Here is a 21,795-nt window from a genome sequence, read left to right on the forward strand (position 1 = left end):
GAGACAAACTCACAGGGCTGCTGAAATAACCCCAACTACATGCACACTGGCTGCCTTGAGTTGACTGTTCTCGTATTCTTCAGACTGACTTAATTGCTACAAAGTGGACTGATTGTCCTTCTGTTTTTACATGAAAAAAGCTTTTAAAATTGACGTATAGTGGATTGACAATATTATATTAGTTTCAGGTACAGAACATAGTGATTCTGTGGTTTTATAGATCATACTCCATTTAGAGTTATTGTAAAATACTGGCTCTATTCCCTGTGTTTTACACCATATCCTTGTAGGGTATTTTATACATAGTGGTTTGCACCTCTTAATTCCCTACCCCATCCTGCTGACTGTCCTTTTAAACCCCTGATTGTGCATATAATAGGTGCAAGCCTTTCTTTTGCCGAAGAACTTGAAATCCAGTGGACAGCAGCTTTCTGCCTGTTTAGTATCTATAAATAATCTTTATTCCAGGCTTGGCTTGGCAGTCCTACAAAGAACCTGGGTCTTCTGTGGTACTAACTTCCTGTCTGAAACTCGGGGAACCTGGGGCAGGCTGCTGCCCCCCTGCGGGCTCACAGTCCAGCAGACAGAAACCGACTTTAGCCGAAGGTGAGAAAGTTAGCAGAGGAGGCACCTTTAAGGCACCTTCTGAAGCACAAGGTTAAGTTTCCAGTTAACAAAAACAGTTTTTAAGAACCTTAGGATAGTCAAATTAAACAGTGATTGGTAATAAGTAAAGTGAAAGAAATCCCTGGATGTATTTTCTTTACATTTCACTCAACATGGATGTCATGTTTTTTCAAAGCATTCAGTATTAATGAATATAATAAACAGTTTTAGTAGAGTTTTATTTTGGAGGGCAAATAGTCAAAACCAGTAACATTTCTGCTCAGTTAACCAAGCCAAGACTAAACCCTTCTGGGGTTAATCTCCCACTTGATAAGACGAGGGTGGCAACGGATCTGTTTTCTGATCTCATTTCATAGCATTTTTGGGTCCACCCCAGCCCTCTAGCTAAAGGCTAGTCCTATGGGAAAAACAAGTTTGGAAAGTTCTGTTTACTAATACCTCTCCCTGCTTCAACATGCATGTGCCACATTTATACGTTACAGATTCTGAGAAGTTCTGCAGGAAAAAAAACTTTCAGGCTTGATTTATCCCAGCCATTCATAAATTTGGAAATCTAGACCTTTTTGGGGGGTGGAGGATAGACCCTTTAATCTACCGAATTGAACCCTCCACAGCAGGTAAGAGGAAGTAGTCCTGTGAGTTCTGGGTTGGAAAACGGAAGTCAAATAGTATCACAGACAGCTTGAGAGCAAAAAATTTTAGAATGTTCTCCTTTTGCTTTAATTTTAGAGGTTATTAGGTTCCATCGAATATTTTGTTGCCTTCAATATACAATTAACTCAGTATTTTCAACTGACTGTACATGGGACTTATCCCTTCAAGTGTGTATTTTCTCTACGTTAATTCGAACTGTACCTTCTTCAAATATTCAGCTTTTTCCCGTATGTGTCAATGAGGCTATTTGCGTAATTTAAAAGTAGTAGCTTTCAAAGTAAACTTTCCCTCCCTCTATAGAACAGAATTTAGTAGTTTTAAAAAGTATTCAATTAAAAAAAAATTCAGTCTCTAAAGAGCTAGCATGTAAAATGAAAGAAAAACGTGACTTGAGAAACAAGTTATTGGAAAATTTTTAGGCGACAGAGAAGACAGGCTTCTCGTGCTATTCCAAGGGCACTTCTGAAATACTGCTGATGAGAATCCAAAACCCCTCCTTGTGGGAAGTAAAGAGTGATGAGCCAAAAAGGAGTGTAGCTCACAGTCTTGAGAATCTCAATGCCTGCCATTTTCTCAGTGTTAAAACCACCCAAGTAGTTGAGGGATGTGAGTACTTCAATGAACGCAACCTGTAGTTTCACATCACACGCGGTTATACTGAGAGCACGAAGTTTAAGTCTAACTGTACTTGCTTATGTTCTTCTTTACTTCCTTATTTCTTCATTTAGAAAATACATGTAAGTTATAATGACACCTTTTTTAAAAATTAGTTTTGGATTGTTGCAGTAACCACAAATTTAGCAGCATTTAAGAACACAGAGGTTTCTCGTCTCACAGTTCTGTAAGTCAGAAGTCTGGGTTGGCTCAACTGGCTTCTCTGGCCCTGGGTCTCTACACGATGGAATCAAGGCGTCTAGCTGGGTTCTTACTGGGGCATTTTAGAAAAAAAACTGGTTTCCAGATTCATTTGGGCTGTTGGCAGAATTCAGTTCCATGTGGCAGTAGGACTGAGGTCCCCATTTCTTTGATGGCTATTGGTGAGTGTTCTTAGGTCCTGAAGGCCCCCTTCCTCCACCTTCGAGAGCAGCACTGCCAGGATGAGCCCTTCCCATGCTCCCAATCTCTCTGACCTCCCTTTCTGCCACGTTCCCTGACTCCAGCCAGAGAAAGTGCTCTGCCTTTAAAGGTTTATGTCATTAGACTGGCGCCACTAGGATAACCCAGGATAATCTCCTTATTCTAAAGTCAGCTGATCAGTAACCTTAATTTCATCTGCAATGTCATTTCAAAGCAGTACCTAGATTAGTGGTTGACTGAAGAATGAGGAGTCTCAGGAATCTTGCTGGGGAAGAGGGGTACCTTTTAGAATTCTGCCTATCACATCTTTGTAGTTTGTTTTTTGTTAAAGATCGGATCAAAATATGGAAGACAGACAGGTACCCTACTTCTGCAGTAAATTACATATAAATAGCAGACACTGAAGGGCACAGAGTGTCAAACACTTATGCTTTTAACTAGGTTCAGTATTCTGATATCAAACTGTTAGAAATAAAGATGTGTCAATAGGGGAACCTTACCTGATGAGCCATTCAAAGTGCTGTTTGCTGTCCGAGCACCCGTAATCGGTGGTCCAGGCGTGACCAATGGTATATTTATGGAACTTCAGCATGTCCATTACACCCACTTGGGCAATAACACAACCAAAGAGGTCAGGACGCTGATTTGCACAAGCAGCTAAAAACCAAGATAGAAAAGGGAGAAAGTGGTTCCTCATTAAACATCTACGTAAACAAAACCAAAACAGAACAAAATAAAACTTAAGTGCTTTCAGAACCCTGGTTGCCTTTCTTCTGAGAGCACAGAATGAAACCATTAGAAATTACCTGCCCAACAGCCCGCAAGCTTTCCTGCCTCCTTCCAGCACACCTGAGGGAATCTCAATGGGGAAGCATTATATATCTTATCCTATGCATCTCTTCCATCTGACTGTTCCTGAGTTCTGTCCTTTATAATGAGCCAGTAAACATAAGAGAAGTATGTTCCTGAGTTCTGTCCAATTACTAAACCTGAGGAGGGGGATATGGGAACCCCCAATTTAAAAGAGAATATTCCACCCTGTGTCTGTAATACTCACACATACACACACACCAAATCTTTATCCATTAATTTATCAATGGACACAGTGAACATTTGGTCGCTTTTGTATCTTGGCTATTGTGAATAATGCTTTAATGAACACAGGAGTGCATGTATCTTTTTGAATTAGTGGTTTTGATTTCTTTGAAAAAAATATCCAGCAGTGGAACTGCTGAATCATATAGTAGTTCTAATTTTTTGAGGAAACTACATACTGTTTTCCATAGTGGCTACACCAGTTTACATTCCCACCAACAGTGCATGAGGGTTACTTTTGATCCATATCCTTGTCAACATGTTTGTTGTCCTTTTGATAACAGCCACACTGACAGGTGTGAGATGGTGTCTGTGATTCTGATTTTCCTTTCCTTGACTATTAGTGATGTTGAGCATCTTTTCGCCTGTCTGATGGCCATCTGCGTGTTTTTAGAAAAATGTCTATTCCAGTCCTCTGCCCAGTTGTAAACTGGGTTGCTTTTTTGATGTTGAGTTGTATGGGTTCTTTAGATATTTTAGATATTAACCCCTTCTAAGATACAGTGTTTGCAAATACCTTCTCAAGTTCAGTAGGTTGCCTTTTCATTTGGTTGATAGTTTTCTTCACTGTGCATAAAGCTTTTTAGGTTATTATAGTCCCATTTGTTTATTTTTGTTTCTCTTGCCTGAGGAGACATATCCAAAAATATACTGCTAAGACCAGTGTCAAAGACCATACTGCCTATGCTTTCTTCTAGTTTTATGGTTTCAGTTTATATTTAAATCTCTTTAGCTTGCTTTCATATATAATGTGAGAAAGCAGTCCAGTTTGATGCTTTTGTGTATAGCTGTCCAGTTTTCCCAACACCATTTACTGAAGAGGCTCTTTTCCTTATTCTATATTCTTGCTTCTTTGTTATAGATTAACTGACCATGCATGTATGTGTTTACTTTTGGGAGCTCTGTTCTGTTCCACTGATCCACGTGTCTGTTTTTGTGCCAGCACCATACTGTTTTGTTGATTACTGCAGTTTGTAGTATGGTTTGAAATCAAGTAGCATGGTACCTCCAGCTTTGTTTTTTCTCAAGATTGTGTTGGCTATTAGGGGTCTTCCGCATTTTCCACACAAATTTTAGAATTATTTGCTATAGTTCTGTGAAAAATGCCATTGGTATTTTGATTGCATTGACTCTGCACATTGCCTTGGGTAGTATGGTCATTTTAACAATATTCTTCCAATCCATAAGCATTATATCTTTCAATTTGTGTCATCTTCAGTTTCTTTCATCAGTGGCATATAGTTTTCAGTGTACAGGTCTTTAACCTCTTTGGTTAGATTTATTTCTAGGTACTTTATTTTTGATGCAATTTTAAAATGGGATTGCTTTCTTAATTTATCTTTCTGATAGTCTGTTGTTAATGTATAGAAATGCAACTGATTTCTACATTAACTTTGTATCCTGCAATTTTACTGAAATCTTTATTCTTTGGTGGCATCTTTAGGATTTTCTATATATAGAAATATAGAATGTAAATATAGATATTCTATATATACATGCTGTCTACAAACAGTGACAGTTCTACTTCTTTGTTTCCGATTTGGATTTATGTCTTTGCTGTGGCTAGGACTTCCAATACGATGTTAAACAGAAGTGGTGAGAGTGGGCATCCTTGTTTTGTTCCTCATCTTAGAGGAAATGCTTTCAGTATTTTACCACTGAGTGTGATGTTGGCTGTGGGTTTGTCATATACAGACTTCATTATGTTGAAGTATGTTCCCTCTATGCCCACTTCGCTGAGAGTTTTTATCACAAATAGATGTTGAATTTTTTCAAAAGCTTTTTCTGCATCTATTGAGATATGATTTTTATTCTTCAATTTGAATGTGGTGTATCACATTGATTTACAGATACTGAACCATCCTTATATCCCTGGGATAAATCTCACTTGATCATAGTGTATGATCCTTTTAATGTATTGTTGAATTTGGTTTGCTAATACTTTGAAGATTTTTGCATCTATGTTCATCAGTGATACTGGCCTGTAATTTTTTCTGTGGTGTCTTTATCTTGTTTTCATATCACAGTGATGCTGGCCCCACAGAAAGAGTTCAGAAGCATTCCTTCCTCTTAAATTTTTCAGAACAGTTTGAGGATACGTGTCAATTTTTCTCTAAATGTTTAGGAGAATTCAACCATGAAGATACCTGGTCCTGGACTTTTGTTTGTTGGGATTTTTATTTTATTGTTTAAAATTAATTTTTTAAAAAGTACCATCAGTTACAATATGTCAATTTCTGGTGTACAGCACAATGTCCCAGTCATGCATATACATACATATATTCATTTTCATTAAAGGTTATTACAAGATTGTTGGGATTTAAAAAAATTTTTTTTTACCGATTCAACTTTACTATTGGTAATTGTTCTGTTTATATTTTCTATTTCTTCCTGATTGAGTCTTGGGAGATTGTAAGTTTCTAGGAATTTATCCATTTCTCTAGACTATTTTATTGGGGTATACCTAATTATTTATAGTAATCTCTTAAAATCCTTTGCATTTCTATGGTCTTGGTTGTAACTTCTTCTTTCATTTCTGATTTGATTTGGACTCTCTCTGTTTTTCTTGATAGGTCTGGTAAAAGGTTTATCAATTTTGTTTATCTTCTCAAAGAGCCAGCTCTTTTAATCTTTTCTGTTGTTTTTCAGTCTTTATTTTTGGTCTGATCTTTATTATTTTACTTCCTTTAGGTGTTAAGTTAGATTGAGATTTTTCTTGTTTCCTCAGTCAGGCTTTTATCATTATAAACTTCTTAGAACTGCTCTGGCTGCATTCCATTGATTTTAGATCAATGCCTTTCCGTTTTCACTTGTCTCCAGGTATTTTAAAATTTTCTCTTTGATTTCTCAGTGGCTCACTGGTTGTTTAGTAGTATTGTGTTTAGCCTCCAGACATTTTTTTGTTGTTTGTTTGTTTTTTTTACAGTTTTTTTCCCTTGTAGTTGATGTCTAATTTCATATTGTTGTGGTTGGAAAAGATGTGTGATGTGATTTCAGTCTTAGATTTATTCATATGAGTTTTGTGGCCTAACATATAATTTATCCTGGAGAATGTTCCAGATGCACTTGAAAAGAATATGTATTCTGCTGGTTTTGGATGGAATGTTCTAAATCTATCTACTAATTAAGTCCATCTGGTCTAATGTACCATTTAAAGCCAGTATTTCCTTAATAATTTTCTGTCTGGAATATCTATCCATTGATGCAAGTGGAGTATTAAAGTCCTCTATTATTGTTTTACTCTCAATTTGTCCCTTTGTTAATGTTTGTCTCATATGTTTAGATGCTCCTATGCTAGGTACATAAATATGAATGTTATATCCTCTTCTTGTATTGATCCCTTTAATCAGATGTAATGCCCTTTGTCTTTTGTTACAATCTTTGTTTTAAATCTGTTTTTGTCTGATATGAGCATTGCTACCCCAGCTTTCTTTTTGTTTTCCACTTGCATAGAATACTTTTTAAAATTTTTATTTTTTTTAATTGAAGTAGTCAATTAAAATGTATCAATTTCTGGTGTACAGCACAATGTCCCAGTCTTGCATATATGTACTTATATTCATTTCATATTTTTTTCCATTAAAGGTTATTACAAGATATTGAGTATAGTTCCCTATGCTATACAAAAGAAACTTTTTAAAGAAAATCTACTTTTATACTAGGTTCAATTCCTGGTATCTCTGTCAAAAATAAATAAATAAGTAAACCTAATTACCTCCCGCAAATAAAATAAATAAAACAAAAAAATTAATGAATTAATCTCTAGCAAAAAAAAACCTAAAAAAAAGTTTTTATATACAGTGGCTAACATTCATAAATATAAAACTCCCAAATTTTTCCCTTCCCCCCTTTTCCCCGGTAACCATAAGATTGTTTACTAAGTCTGAGAGTCTGTTTTGTTAGGTGAGTTCACAGTGTCCTCTTTTTTATTTTTAGACTCTACATATGAGTGATATCATGTGGTATTTTTCTTTCTCTTTCTGGCTTACTTCACTTAGAATGACGATCTCTAGGTCCATCCATGTTGCTGTAAATGGCATTATTTTCTTCTTCTTAATGGCAGAGTAAGTATTCCATTGTATAAATACACCACAACTTCTTTATACAATAGCTAAGACGTGGAAGCAACCTGTATGTCCACTGACAGATGACTGGGATACTGCTGCTTTGAACACTGGGGTGCATGTATCTTTTTGCATTAGAGTTCCCTCTGGATATATGCCCAGAAGTGGGATTGCTGGATCATATGGTAAGTCTATTTTTAGTTTTTTGAGGAATCGCCATACTGCCTTCCATAATGGTTGCACCAAATACATTCCCACCAACAGTGTAGGGGGGTTCCTTTTTCTCCACACCCGCACCAGCATTTATCATTTGTGGACTTTGGAATGATGGCTATTCTGACTGGTGTGAGGTGATACCTTATTGCAGTTTTGACTTGCATTTCTCTGATAATTAGTGATATTGAGATTTTTTTCGTATGTCTATTGGCCATTTGTGTGTCGTCACTGGAGAAATGCTTGTTTAGTTCTGCCCTTTTTTGGATTGGACTTTTTTAAGTTGTATGAGCTGTTTATATATTCTGGAAATTAAGCCTTTGTCAGTTGCATCATTTGCAAATATTTTCTCCCATTCTGTAGATTGTCATTTTGTTTTGCTTATGGTTTCCTTTGCTGTGCAAAAGCTTATGAGTTTAACTAGGTCCCATTTGTTTATTTTTGCTCTTATTTCCATTGCCTGGGTAGTCTCCTCTAGGAGAACACTGCTAACTAAGATTTATGTTTGAGAATGTTCAGACTATGTTTTCTTCTAGGAGATTTATAGTGTCTTGTCTTATGTTTAAGTCTTTAAGCCATTTTGAGTTGATTTTTGTGTATGGAGTGAGGGAGTGTTCTAACTTCACTGATTTACATGCTGCTGTCCAGTTTTCCCAACACCACTAGCTGAAGAGACTGTCTTTTCTCCATTGTATATTCTTGCCTCTTTTGTCAAAGATTAATTGACCATAGGTCTTTGGGTTTATTTCTAGGCACTCTATTCTGTTCCATTGATCTATGTCTGTTTTTATGCCAATACCATGCTGTTTTGATTACTGTAATGCTGTAATATTGTCTGAAGTCTGGGAGGGTTATTACTCCAGCTTCATTCATTTCTAGAATACTGTTTTTTTAATTCCTTTACTCTCAATCTGTAGAGTAATTTTGGATCTATTCAAATCCAAAATTTTAGGCATATAGCATGTAAGAGACTCACTTCACTATATAAGGCATACAGTTGGGTCTTGTTTTATTATCCATTCAGCCAATCTGTCTTTTGAGTGGAACATTTAGTCTATTTATATTTAAATTAATTGTTGATAGGTATGAACTTACTAAACTACTATTGTGGAGTCTGTCATTCATATTTGAAAGAGAGGTCAAGAGTTGTACAGATGAGCAAAAGCTAAAAGAGTTCAGGACCATTAAACTGGCTCTAGAAGAAATGTTAAAGGGACCTCTTTAAATGGGGGGGTTGAATGAAGACCACACCTAGATATATGAAAATTATAAAAGGAAAAATCTCATTGGTAAAGGCAAATATACAGTAAAGATGGTAGATCAACCACTTACAAAGCTAATAAGAAAGGTAAAAGACAAAGTAGTAAAATCATCTATATCCACAACAGTAGTTAAATTATATACACAAAGCAAAAAGTTGTAAAATATGATGTCAAAACATTAGTAAATCCAGGGTTGTCAGAAAGTGTTCAAATTTGAGATCATCAGCTTAAAGTCATCACAAATATAGAGCCTCATGATAACCAGGAACAAAACCCTACAGCAGATAACAAGCAAAAAAGAAAGTAATCCAAACATAACACTAAAGGTCGTCATCATATCACAAAGGAAGAGAGCAAAAAAGAAGAGAACAAAAACGACCAGAGAACAATTTTTAAAATAGCAGTAAGTTCACACGTAGCAACAATTAATTTAAATATAAATAGACTAAATGTTCCAATCAAAAGCAGACTAGCTGAACGGATAATAGAACAAGACCCAACTATATGCCTTATGTCGTGAAGTGAGTCTCTCACATGCTATGTGCCTATTCCTGGTTGTAGAGTTTTCCCTTTCATCACTTTGTATTGTGCCACTCCCTCTGGACTGCTAGTTTCTGCTGAAAAGTCAGCTGACAGTCTTATAGCGTTCCCTTGTAAGTAACTAGTTGTTTTTCTCTTGCTGCTCTCTTTACCTTTAACTTTGACCATTTTAATTACAATGTGTCTTGGTGTGGATTTCTTTGATTTTATTTTGTTTGGGACTTTCTGTGGTTCTGCAATCTGGATGTCTTTCCCTTCCCCTGGTTAGGGAAGTTCCCTGCCCTTTTCTCTCTCCATTTTCCTTCTTGGACCCCTATAATGCAAATGTCAGCCTGTGTGATGTCTCAGGTCTCTTAAATCCTCATTTTTTTAAAATTCTTTTTTCTCTTCAGCTTGGGTGATTTCCACTACTGTCCTCCAGTTCTCTGATCCATTCCTCTGACTCTCTAGTGTATTTTTTCAGTTATTGTACTCAGTTTGGCTCTTCTTTATAACTCTTTGTAAAGATTCATTCTTCTCCCAAGTTTGCTGAACATCTTTATGATCATTACTTTCAACTCCTGCTTGGATAGATCACTTATCTCCATGTTGCTTTGTTGTTCTCTTGGGGTTTTGTCTTGCTCCTTAGTTTGGAACACATTCCTTTGTCCTTCTCGTTTTGCCTAATGCTGTGTGTTTATTCTTATGTATCAGGTGGGCTGGTTATGTTTTCTGATCTTGGAGAAGTAGCCTTATGTAGGTGGTGTCCTATGGGGCCCAGAAACAGACTCCCATGTGACCAGAGTTACATGCTCCAGAGATGCATGTAGGGCCCTTCTGTTGTGGCATGGCTCATGCCAGTCTGCTGGTGGGTGGAGTGCTAAGAGCCAGAGGGAGGACTCCAAAATGGCTGCCACCAGCATCTGTGTCCCCAAAGTTGCCCCCTGACTCTGGGATGCTCTCGAAGATTAGCAAGTGGGTCTGGTCTGACCAGGCTCCTTTCAAATTTTTGCCCAAATTACTGCCTCTGTGCTGGGACTTTTAAGAGTGGAGTGTCTGTTTCCCACAGCCTTCCTGCTCTCCTGAAAGTAAGCCCCAGTGGCCTTCAGAGCCAAATGTTTTGGGGCTTATCTTCCCAGTGTAGGAATTTGGGGCTGGAGAGCCCAATGTGGGTCTTGAACCCCTGTCTCCTTAGGGAGGACCTCTGCAATTGTCACTCTCCTCCCGTTTGTGGGTCACTTACTGGATGTGGTAGGTCCATGTGTCTGCCCCTCCCTACTGGCCTCACTGTGGTTCCTTTATATCATTAGTTATGGAAAACCTTTTCTGTTTGTCTTTAGGTGGTTCTCATATATAGCTGTTCTGTAAACGGGTGTAATTTTCGTGTGCCTGTGGGAGAAGGCAAGCTCAGGGGCTTTCTACTTTGCCATCTCTACCCTTTCAAAATTTAAATTATTTTGGACATATATATTTTACCTCCATGGGAAAATTTTCTATTGGGATAAAAAGTGAGGACAGGCATTCAGGTTTTGACGAGTCTGGATATTTCAAAGACGAGGAAACTGACTGAATGTGTCATTATCCCCTAACAGTGGATTGAAAACTGAAAATTGTCAATCATGTGTATTTTAGGTTGAGTTTGTTTGTGCTAATCTATGTTTGTACAATGGCCCCTCATATCCTCATGACATTGGATGTAGGACCCCACCAAGGAAAGTTCAGGCCCACCATCAACGTTCATTACAATGTAAGTGCTGTTGAGAGACAAAAAGCACAGTAAAATTTAACTACCAAAAATTAGGCAGTGCCACACAGAGGTTAAAAGAGCAGATTCTAAAGCCACAGCCTAAGCACTGACCCCAGCATTGCCATCACACTAGATAAGCTACTCAACTTCTTAGTGCCCCAGTATCCCCCTCTGTAAAATGGGGATAATACCATCCCCAACTCCCAGGCTGCCTGCATGTCAAGGGTTCAGCACTGGGCCTGGCACACGAGGTTTCAGCAAGTGTGAGCTATTACTGTAAGCTGTTTCATTAGTATTAAGCTGTGGATCAGTCTTTGTATGCACCTCATTTTCTTTCATGACCTACCTCTCCGCAACTCACAGCATTTAGCATCACAGAGAATCACATAGTGCGAGTATTACAAATGTTTCATGATGATCACAGCTTACAAGTTCTGGGTAACATAGTCAGATTGGCATTATCAGGCTCAGTCTTATGTTGACTGAACCCTAGAAACCTGTGGATCCAGTTTGTGGGGAGAGGGGTCCCACCCCAGGGAGGAAAGGTGAGAACTGGTCCAGCTTGGAAGAGCTCGGAGGAGGGACAGCTTTTCAGGCTATGATGAGTTGAGCTGGTATAATGTGGGTTCTGCTGTGTGTCTTTAGATGTCATTTATTAGATGCCCAAATGCAGATGGGTTTTGCTTTCTTTGTACCACTGTTCCCATACATGAGCCAAAGTAAACTGAGTATCTGAAAACCCCAAGAGTTAACTAGTAAGATCAATAAATCCAGTTCTCACCTACTAAGAGGCCTCCATTTGAACCTCCGTTAATAGTCAGCCTCTTGGGAGACGTGTAACCTTCCTTGATAAGATATTCAGCAGCACACTGAAAGTCATCAAAGCAGTTTTGTTTGTTGGCCAGGATACCACCTACAACATGCCAAAGCAAGACAGTTAATTAACATTAAAAAAAAAAAAAAAAAAACTTAAGGGGACATAGTTTCAACTGTTTTTTTCTCCCCCGTTAACAGAGTTACTGGGGATTGAACCCAGGACCCTGTGCATGCCAAGCACGTGCTCTACCACTGAGCTATAACCCCCAGTTTCAAATATTGATCAACTTAAACACAATGGGCTGACACTGCATTTAGAAAAATGCCCCAGTTTTGTTATGCACTGTAGAAATTCATCATCAGTACCACAACTGCTAATCCATATGGTGGATTTGTATTTTTCTAGAAACTCTTAGAACATACAAGCAAATGCCCCAAAGGGAAGAGAGAAATCTGTTACGGTGTCAGAGAACAATGAGAGTGTGAAAGCATGTAATCAAAAAGAACCTGTGTTTTGGGAGGAGCTGAACTCAAAACTGAAACAAGCTCTGGAGCAGAAGTCAGTCCTCCTTGAGTCCAGGATGGGGCTGAGTGCGCGGACCCCTCCCTGGGAGGATGAATACGCTCTGCGCAGAGATGCACTTGTCACCCCTCTGCTTTTCCAGAGTTTGACGTAGGGAAGTGATTATGAGAACTAAGCTCTCCGGCTTTGCCCTTGGTTACTTATTTAAAGAACTTAAGTAGATGGGGAGGTGATGCTACACAGAGCAGCCCATTACAGTTTCTCCAGTCTTGAGTGCAGAGGATCTCAAACGTCTCCCCAAAGAATCTGGGCTTTCAGATCCAGAAGTCACTCTAGCGTATAGAGCCAAACAAAGAACTACTTAAAGAGAGGAGCATTTGTAAGGTCTTGGCATATCTAAAAGTAAAGGCCGAAAGTCAGTCATGCCCTCAAAGGAACGGATGTCTGAAACAGCTGCTTATGAAATGAACAAAAAGCAGACACAGATCTAATTAGATAGTTGAGATTAACCCCTTTTGTAGAAATTCAATTAAAGACGAAGTAGTGCTACTAAGGAAATTTTTTTATAGCAAAACAAATGTTATTGAGATTTTTAATAAGAAATTATCAGTGAATTAGAATAGCTAGGATTACTTAGTTTCCAGGAATAATATCATTTTGGGTATATGACTATGTTTTTTAAAGAGCATTAAATTTTAAACTCAATTAACAGAGTGGAATCTAGATTTATCAATGTTCACTATGCTATGGTCTAACTGGAAAAGGTCCATTTCAGGCCCCTTTGCTGCCTAAATTAGAAAATTTATGGTCAGTTTAAACACAGGTAACCAACTTTTAGCCTCAGTCAAGCTGCAAACTCCCAAAGGCTTTTAGATAATAACTTGGTTATAATTAATATAGAGATGAGAAAGAGTTGACCAAGACTCTTACCCATCAGAGCATGGTGGACACCTTATAGCCAGAGGAATTTTATGGCTAAGACCCCAGGTTCTTTGAAGAGAAGGCCACAGGGTCTGGAGTCTATGCAGATATATATTTTTCAAATTAGGAAATCTGGTGAGTCAAGGGGTTGAGACTTAGCATGTGGATTTGGGATGTAAATCAAACACGTGGTATGCAGAGATTTTAATTTTCTTTGTACTAGTCATCTCTTAGTATCAGTTCCAGAGTATGATTTTAATTAGAGTGTAGTTAAACTTTAATATCAGATCCAAGTTAAAATTACACAATGAATTTTATGCTGTTTCAAATACAATGACAATTGACAGTGTTTGCAGATGACACCTGGCAGCAGGGGGCCCAACAATGGCTGGGAGACTGGGGGAGCCTGTGTGTTAAGTAGGGACACTCATCCTTGCTAAGATGCTCAAACAGCTTGCTGTCTGATGTCAGCCCTTGGGAGGCCTGGGCCTTTCCCACATCCTGACTCCTAACAAGTACTCACGAAAAAATCTCTTTACTGATCTATCCTCATCTTTGCTGATTTTTGATGCAGGAAACCAGAGCCTTTGGCCTCAGGAAGGCAGAGAAGAGCCCTCTCACCTGGTGCTGCTGGCCGCGCCCAAGCACTGGGGGCCACCTTGTCCCGGCAGACCGAACGTCTGTACGTGACAGCTGATGGTGAGAGGGGAGAAGCAGGCAGTGACGGTGCTTCCCACCTCGTCTTCCCCCAAACAAAGGAATAAGGTAAGTGAAGACTTACAGATACACAAAAGCCTAGGAGAGGGGGTGTGCTCCATATATGAAGAAAAGGAAGAGAGGGCTTTAAAAATAACAATTGTCATAGTATTTTTAAAAGAATGATAATCTGGGGAATAAAGTTGAGTACAGAAGCAATTTCCTCAATCAACTAGAATACATGCTTCAGGAGGCCAGAGAACAGGCACTGAATCATTAAAAAACAGAAAAGAAAAATGGCTGAGTTCTCGTGTTTAATAAAACCTGCACAGGATAGAGTCCCAGGAGCAATGCTCGGAGGAGGCCATTTCTCAGCAATGTTGGGAAGGTCAGAGAAAACGAGCACAAAGATGCCCAAACTGGGAACAGGAAAGCTCCATTAGGACTGCTCTTTTCTTTCAAGTGAAAATGACTTGTTTTTGCAGTCTGTCTTGAGATAGCCTGGCTCCTGCTGTTAAGCATTGTTTGGCTAACAGGAGACGTAATAAAAACGAAAAGTATCCCCCAGACTCACTTCTGACAGTGATAGACAAAAATGTACCCCATACATTGCTGGAAAAAAATGGATTACAGTCTATAGGGGATGCTTCTGAAAACTATGTACTTCATTAAAAGAGACTGCAAAGGAAAGAAAGATGTGAAAAGACAGTTGTTAAAATTTAAAGGGGGAGCGGTGCCTGCAGCGTGTCTGCAAGCACCCTTATTTTTCATCTGTCTCGCCAAAATGCCTTTCTGCTCTTAACACCCTTGGCTCTTTCAAACACTGCTTTGCCTGCGCCATGTTTGTCTGCAGAGAAAACACCTCACCTTTATGCCATGTCTCTCCATATTCGCCACCTCCTCTGATGTTAGCCACCGCAAGGACACCACCCATGTGTCTCACAAAGATGAGCCTGGACACACTGAGGTGAGAAATAGTCAAAACAGTTAACCTTCCATTGGTGAGGACTGTGCTGTCTCCATCATCTCCCCCCCCCCCCCAAAAGGATCCCTGCAGACTCTCCACATGTGGTATCATCTAAGCAGGAACCCAACACTCCAGCCCCCGTGACACAACCTGGTGTGATGGCCCCTGCTACCGTTTTCCCCGAATTGCTCTCCAAATTGTTCAAGTTGGAGAAAAGAAAGCTCTTTCTGAAATAAGAATTTTAAACAGGTTTTCCAGTTTTACAGAAGTTTAGATGTTAAACTAGGTAGGAGTGAGGTAGAGGAGAGATCAAGGACACAGACCAGAAAACAAGAACGGAGTGCCCAGGGCGTTTTCTAGAAATAAACAGAGAAAACTACAGCACAGAGCTTCTTTGGAAGGTTTGCATTTTGTTTTCCTCCTCTTTCCACTCTGACCCTAACAATTATTTTTCTGTCTGCTGTTAGCTAAAATTAATTTTGCTTTGAGAACTATTTCTGAAAATTTGATTATCATTCTTCCTTTTAGTAGCTGGGGAAACTGCAGGCTTCTGCAGCCTGAGGCTCTAGATGGTCTTAGTGCTAATTTCCTGAATATTGAGGAGGAAAAGGAAAGAGAGCAGCTGATCAGACCAGACACCCGTGTGGTCCCCTCTCAACATTTTTCATGCACCTCTGATGGTCTCTACAGAAACTACCAGTTTCCCTTCAACTTACTCATGATGCTGCTGCACAAATCTTCTGGAAATACTGTTCTATATGATCATTTTATACCCTCATCAACTCTTCACTAACAAAAGGATAAAACCAAACTCTGCCCAGATGTTCAAAGCAGTTCACAGCTTGGCAACAACCCACTTGATAGGGGGACCATGTTTCATACTTCATTACATCTGAGATAGTTCAGATGAAGCAGTTTCCTACCAGCCTTAGGCTGGGCACTTGCTATCAGCAGAGCACTCTTATTAAAAAGTGCTCAATATTTGAAAATTATTAAAAATTTGTGCAAAGCAAATGTCATTTTACACCATGAATAAGGTATTAAAAGCAACTGTAAATGTGAAAATATTGGTTTTTCTCCCTGAACATAAGTTATTGGGAGATAATCACAAAAAGTTTAAAACAGTTGAAGTAATAGAGTATACAAAAAATATATTTAGTATGAATACTACTAGAGTCTACTTTAAGACTATTCTGTTGAAAAACAGAATCACTGGCTGAAAAGTCATTTCCCTGAGGGCAGGGGCGTGGTAGCGAATGCCAACACTGAGGTGGGAGCTTCCCTTCTTCAAGGCCTCACTTGATACTAACCTTCTGTAGCCGGGCAGCTAGCTTCAGCCTCAAACAACCTACTCCACTGAAGACACAAGGTTAACGAGATTTAACTTGTAACGATCCTGAAATTCCTGGCCCCAAATGCAGGTAGTTGACACATAATCCTGCCTCTCTTTGAAAACAAGAAGCCTGAAATATACACTGAAATGTATTAGAAAAGCATGACCCCGCAGACCATTCTCTGGTTTCTCCCAGCTGTCTGGAGAAGATCAGAGACGCACTGAAGTCCCGAGGTGCCGTGCTCACCTGTAGTTGGGGGTGATGGATATGTTGAAGCCGCCGTAGCCGTATAAGAAAGCAGGGTGAGAGCCATCCAATTTTATGCCCTTTTTATGCACGATAAACATTGGAATCTTTGTACCATCCTTGCTGGGGTAGAAAATCTAGAACAAAAGAAAGCAGAAGAGTTAGATTTAGCATTCCTCAGCAAACATTTCCATGCTTTTGTTAGGTAGTTTAGATAGAAATGAGCACTGGGAGCAGGAGAGGAAGGGGAAAGGAACCATCCAGAATACAAGGGACCTGAGCTGTCAATCAATCACGAAACCAGGATCTAAAAACAGGAAAAATGAGGGAACGGCGCCATTTTTCTCTCTTGGATTAGCCTGCTCCCAGTTCTCAGGAGTGGACTATCTTTCACTATTTTTTTTTACTTCACTAATAAAAAAATCTTGCTTATATCATGCTTTTTGTCTATTCAAAAATTCTTTTTTTTTCAGGTGACTAAGAACCGAGGTAATTCTTATTTCCCTTTTTTCCAGTAACATTAATTTTGGTGCCATGACTCAGATGGTGTGCTTAAACCTAATCTTTCCTCCTTCATTTCCCTCTCCCTCCCCGAGGCCAGCTCCTGGGGCCGGTTGTGGCAACTGGACTGAGAATACAAGGCGTGGTAGGGTGACCAGCCACTCCAATCAGACGACGGAGATACCCAAGGACATGGTAAGACTGTGGCCGTTTCCCCCTTTCTGGAGTGGAGGCTGAGACGTCAGTTCCCATCCCCGAATCAGGACCCTAGGACGCTAGGCACTGCTGATTCATGGCTACCCTCTAGGATGCATCTGGTTATGGACAGAGGCTGAAACATCAGACCAGTTAGTCCATGGGCTTCTCACCTTAGGACGCTAAGCTCTGAAAATCCCCCTGTATCCTACCCTTGTTTTTCAGATGGGAAACCAAGAGTCTATCCCTGCTGGGACTCCTTTGGGCTGCGTATTGGCCAACTGGGACCATTTTAACCTACAAACCCTCAAAAGAAAGACACTTATATTCCTTTGTAATATTGCCTGGCCACAACATCGACTTCCCTGCAAGGAAGAAGCATGGCCTATAAACAGGGGCATAAACTCAATCTTCTTGTTCCAGCTTGACTCTTCTGTAAGAGACAAGGCAAATGGTCTGAAACACCATATGTTCATATTTTTTACTTACTGAGGGACAACAATGATCTCCTACTCAGGTAACGGTTACATCTAATAACCTACTGTCCCCGCCACCCCCTAGAGAGGGGGACTCTCCTAAACCTCCCGCTCTGCTCTCCACACCACAGCCTTCAGCTCCTCCATTACCTTTGATAGCTAAGACCTGGCCCCTGGTAGAAACAGGTGGAGAATTTGGTCCTCAATTCATACATAAGCCCTTCTCTCTGGTAGAACTGAGACAAATCAAGACTGATCTGGGAAGCTATTCAGATAACCCAGATAAATACACAGAGGCATTTCAACACCTCACTCTGGCACATATCTCACCCAGAAAGGTGTTAATATTATCCTTGGCCAAACCTTATCTCACATAGAAAAGGAACGTGTTCTCAGAGAAGCCAGAAAATATGCAGACAGTCCACATCTGTCTAATAAGTACCCCACAGGGGAAACAGCTGTTCCCCCAGTGGACCCTGGAAGGAACTATAATGACCTTAACCAAACGTGGGAAAGAGACCATTTTTTAATCTGTGTTAAGGCAGGACTCCAGGCAGCCGGACAGAAAGTTATCAGTTATTCTAAGGTGTTAGCTGTTAGGAGCCCAGAGAAAACCCCACTGCTTTTTTAGAGCAGTTCCCGGAGGCACTTACTAAGTACACCAACTTAGACGTCAGCTCATATGAGGGACAAATCATCTTAAAGGATAAATTTCTCACTCAGTCTGCCTCTGATATTAGACAAAAACTCCAAAAGGTGGTCCAGGAACCTGGAGTCACTCTTGATGAAATGCTGACCATCGCTGCTACAGTTTTTATCATCAAGATCAGGTGCAAGAGGCCAAGGCTCAGGGAAGGAAAGGAGGAAGGAGGCCAGGCCTGCGCAGATGACTGCAGCCCTTCAAGGGCAGCCACTGTCCATACGTACTCGGCCCCCAATAGCCCGAGGTAAGTCCAACAGTAAGTGCAACATGTGCTCAGTGCAACGTGGTCACTGAGCCAAAGAATGTCCCTACAGGGACAAACCTCCAAGATCTGCCTGCTTTCAGTGTAGCCAACAGGGTCATTGGGTGGCCTTCTGTCCTTCGAGCCAAATGGCCCATGGGGGAGAACTGGCCTACAACTTGCAAATGGTTGTCCGGGACTAAAAAGCCCCCTTCAGTCAGCCCAAGTGCAACAGATCCTCATCACTGGGCTGGAGCCGCAGGTACAAACGGATGTGGCAGGTAGGACAGCAACTTTTCTTTTGGATACTGGGGCCACCTATTCTTTCCTAACTTCCTTCTCCGGACCCTTCTCTAGACTCTGTACCGTCATGGGAGTCACAGGTAAACCGACCTTAAGGTTCTTTACTCAACCCCTTTGTTGTTTATGGGACAATCGCTCATTCGCACTTTCTTTCTTATGCATGCCAGAGTGTCCTAGCCCCCTTTTAGGCTGAGATCTTCTTTACAAGTTGGGAACCCGAATTATCCTGGGAGAAAATCCCCAAACTTCCACCTCTTTACAACTCTTACTTCTCTCTGGGGAAGGAGAAAGATCTCTGGACCCAGAGGCCTGGGAGAATAAAATTAATCCCGCTGTCTGGGATCAAGGCATCCCAGGGCGAGCAAAGACGGCTGTTCCCATTGTCATCTCCCTCAGAGATCCTACCTGGTTCCCTAAACAAAAACAATATCCTTTAAAACCTGAGGCAAGGAAGGGCCTTCAGCCAATAATTTCTAAGTTCTTACAGTGTTGTCTCCTAATTCCTGTTAACTCCCCGTGCAATACACCTATCCTTCAGGTCATTAAAAAAGATGGGACCTATAGACTGGTCCAGGATTTACGAATCATAAATGAGGCAGCAGTACCTCTTCACCCAGTGGTTCAAACCCCTGTGTGTTACTGGGGAACATACCTCCAGGAGCGCAGTGGTACACGACCTCAGACCTAAAGATGCTTTCTTCTGTATACCTCTTAGTCCCCAGTCCCAATATTTATTTGCCTTTCAGTGGGACTCACCCAGTGGGTATCAATGCCAGCTAACCTGGACAGCACGACCACAGGGGTTTAGAGACAGTCCTCTTCTCTTTGGGCAAGCTTTGGCCCAAGATTTACAGGACTTACAGCGAAAAAGGAACTATTCTCCAATATGCAGATGACCTACTTATCTGCCCCCTTACTCGAGAACAGGCCATCCAGCATGCAGTCCAGTTTCCAGCTTCAAGGCCAAAATGGTCAAACAAGAGGTAACTTATCTAAGAGTTGTTCTGACTTCTGGAACCCGTAATCTTTCCCCTGAATGAATTCGGGGAATCTTACAACTCCCTAATCCCACTACCCGAAAACAGCTCAGGGCATTTCTTGGACTAACAGATTACTGTAGGCTTTGGATCCCTGACTATGGGTCTAGAGCCCAACCTCTATACCACAGTTTAAAGGGTAAGGGTGACTCAGTACCTCTCCAGTGGGGTCCTTCCCAACAGGAAGCAATGGAAGAAAGAAAAAAATCTCCCAGTAAGATCCCTGGCCTTGGAGCTTCCAGATCCCACAAGGCCCTTCCAGTTATATGTTCATGAGAGAGAAGAAATAGCCTTGGGGGTCCTACCCCATAGCCCAGGGGATACCTCTGCAAGCAGCTAGATCCCACTGCTCGAGGCTGGCCTTCCTGCCTCAGAGTGTTGGGGGCCCCTATACAAGCATATGCTAACCACCAAGTTTCTGATCTTTTAAAAGGCAAGGGACATTTCTGACTCTCAGATGCTGGGCTTTTTAAATATCAGGCATTACTGGAAAACCCAGATGTCACTGTCTCCGTTTGTGGGACATGCAATCCTGCTGCACTATTACCATCACCATCACCAGACTTGTCTCTTCCCTTTCACCTATGTCATGAGACCCTATCCATTCCTCTAGAAGCTAGAACAGATCTCACCAACCAACCCCTGGAAAACCCTGATGGGATCTGGTTCACCGATGGGAGCCACATATTCTTGTGACCCTCTTAGCGATCTGTGACTGCTTTTCAAGCAACACTCCAGTGAGACTGTTCCATCGCCCTAGGGGCCTATGGATTTCTGTTAGATAAACCTCTTTCTTAAATGACTACTGGCTCTAATCCTTGCTTTTTTAGGCCCCCAACAAACTGTTTTAATACTACTGAAAAATGTCTCTGACATTAGGGTCCCTCTTTTTACTGCTCCTTTAGTTCACTGGACTAACACTCCAACATCTGCCTTCTAAAACCTGAACCAACAGAAAGCACAGAAATCAATTTTACAATTTTTCTATTTAAGAAGGCATGATTCTTGTTTGCTCCCTTCATCCCTTGGCTAGGATTAGATCTTTTTAATCTTATAAAATGTGTTTCTTCTTGTCTAGAGTCAAACTTCAAACGGCTATAATCAACCAATCAGCCAAGTCAGCTTACTTATACAAGCCCCTCGATGGACACCGACCCTTCGCTCACCACCTGCCCAGTGTCAGCCAGCTAGCCTGGGACCCCAATGAGCAGTAAGTAGCTAGAGTGGTCGTCGCCCTCTATGTCCCAAAGATTTGGGGTCCTATGACTAGAAGGGAGAATGTTAGGTAGTTTAGATAGAAATGAGCACTGGGCAGGGGGAGAGGGAGGGGAAAGGAACAATCCAGAACACAAGGAACCTGAGCTGTCAATCAATCATGAAACCAGGATCTAAAAACAGAAAAAACAAGGCAGTGGCGCCCTTTCTCCTCTCCTGGACGGCCCGCTCCCAGTTCTGGGGAGTGGACTGTCTTTCACTATTTTTTTTACTTCACGAGTAAGAAGCTTGCTTATATCACGCTTTTTGTCTCTCGTCAAAAATTCTTTTCTTTTCCCATTTAAAAGTGTTAACGGGAAAAGT

At 40.7% G+C, this 21,795-nt stretch overlaps 1 protein-coding gene, 1 long non-coding RNA gene and 1 other non-coding gene across 5 annotated transcripts in view; 1 reads left to right on the forward strand and 2 right to left on the reverse strand.

Moving 5' to 3' along the window:
- Nucleotides 1–21,795, forward strand: part of LOC116665305 — a 102,320-nt gene that overhangs the window by 53,779 nt on the left and 26,746 nt on the right. For 2 of the 3 annotated variants that reach the window (XR_004321854.1, XR_004321853.1), the window contains 2 exons: nt 14,093–14,283; nt 15,068–21,427. This is a non-coding gene — a long non-coding RNA (uncharacterized LOC116665305). Of the gene's footprint in view, nt 1–7,453; nt 7,518–14,092; nt 14,284–15,067; nt 21,428–21,795 lie in introns of those variants that run through there. The other variant, XR_004321855.1, reaches the window with a different exon arrangement.
- Nucleotides 1–21,795, reverse strand: part of PREP (prolyl endopeptidase) — a 117,301-nt gene that overhangs the window by 939 nt on the left and 94,567 nt on the right. Inside the window, exons 11-14 of the mRNA XM_032484607.1 lie at nt 16,762–16,898; nt 15,082–15,176; nt 12,040–12,171; nt 2,859–3,015 (exon numbers count right to left, since the gene is read on the reverse strand). Coding sequence (XP_032340498.1) covers nt 2,859–3,015; nt 12,040–12,171; nt 15,082–15,176; nt 16,762–16,898 — 521 coding nt within the window. The remainder of the gene's footprint in view (nt 1–2,858; nt 3,016–12,039; nt 12,172–15,081; nt 15,177–16,761; nt 16,899–21,795) is intronic.
- TRNAA-GGC lies at nt 12,270–12,341 on the reverse strand. Its single transcript has one exon. It is a non-coding gene; the product is annotated as a tRNA-Ala (tRNA).

Source organism: Camelus ferus, chromosome 8 (assembly GCF_009834535.1).
Source record: "Camelus ferus isolate YT-003-E chromosome 8, BCGSAC_Cfer_1.0, whole genome shotgun sequence".
Taxonomy (NCBI): Eukaryota; Metazoa; Chordata; class Mammalia; order Artiodactyla; family Camelidae; genus Camelus; species Camelus ferus.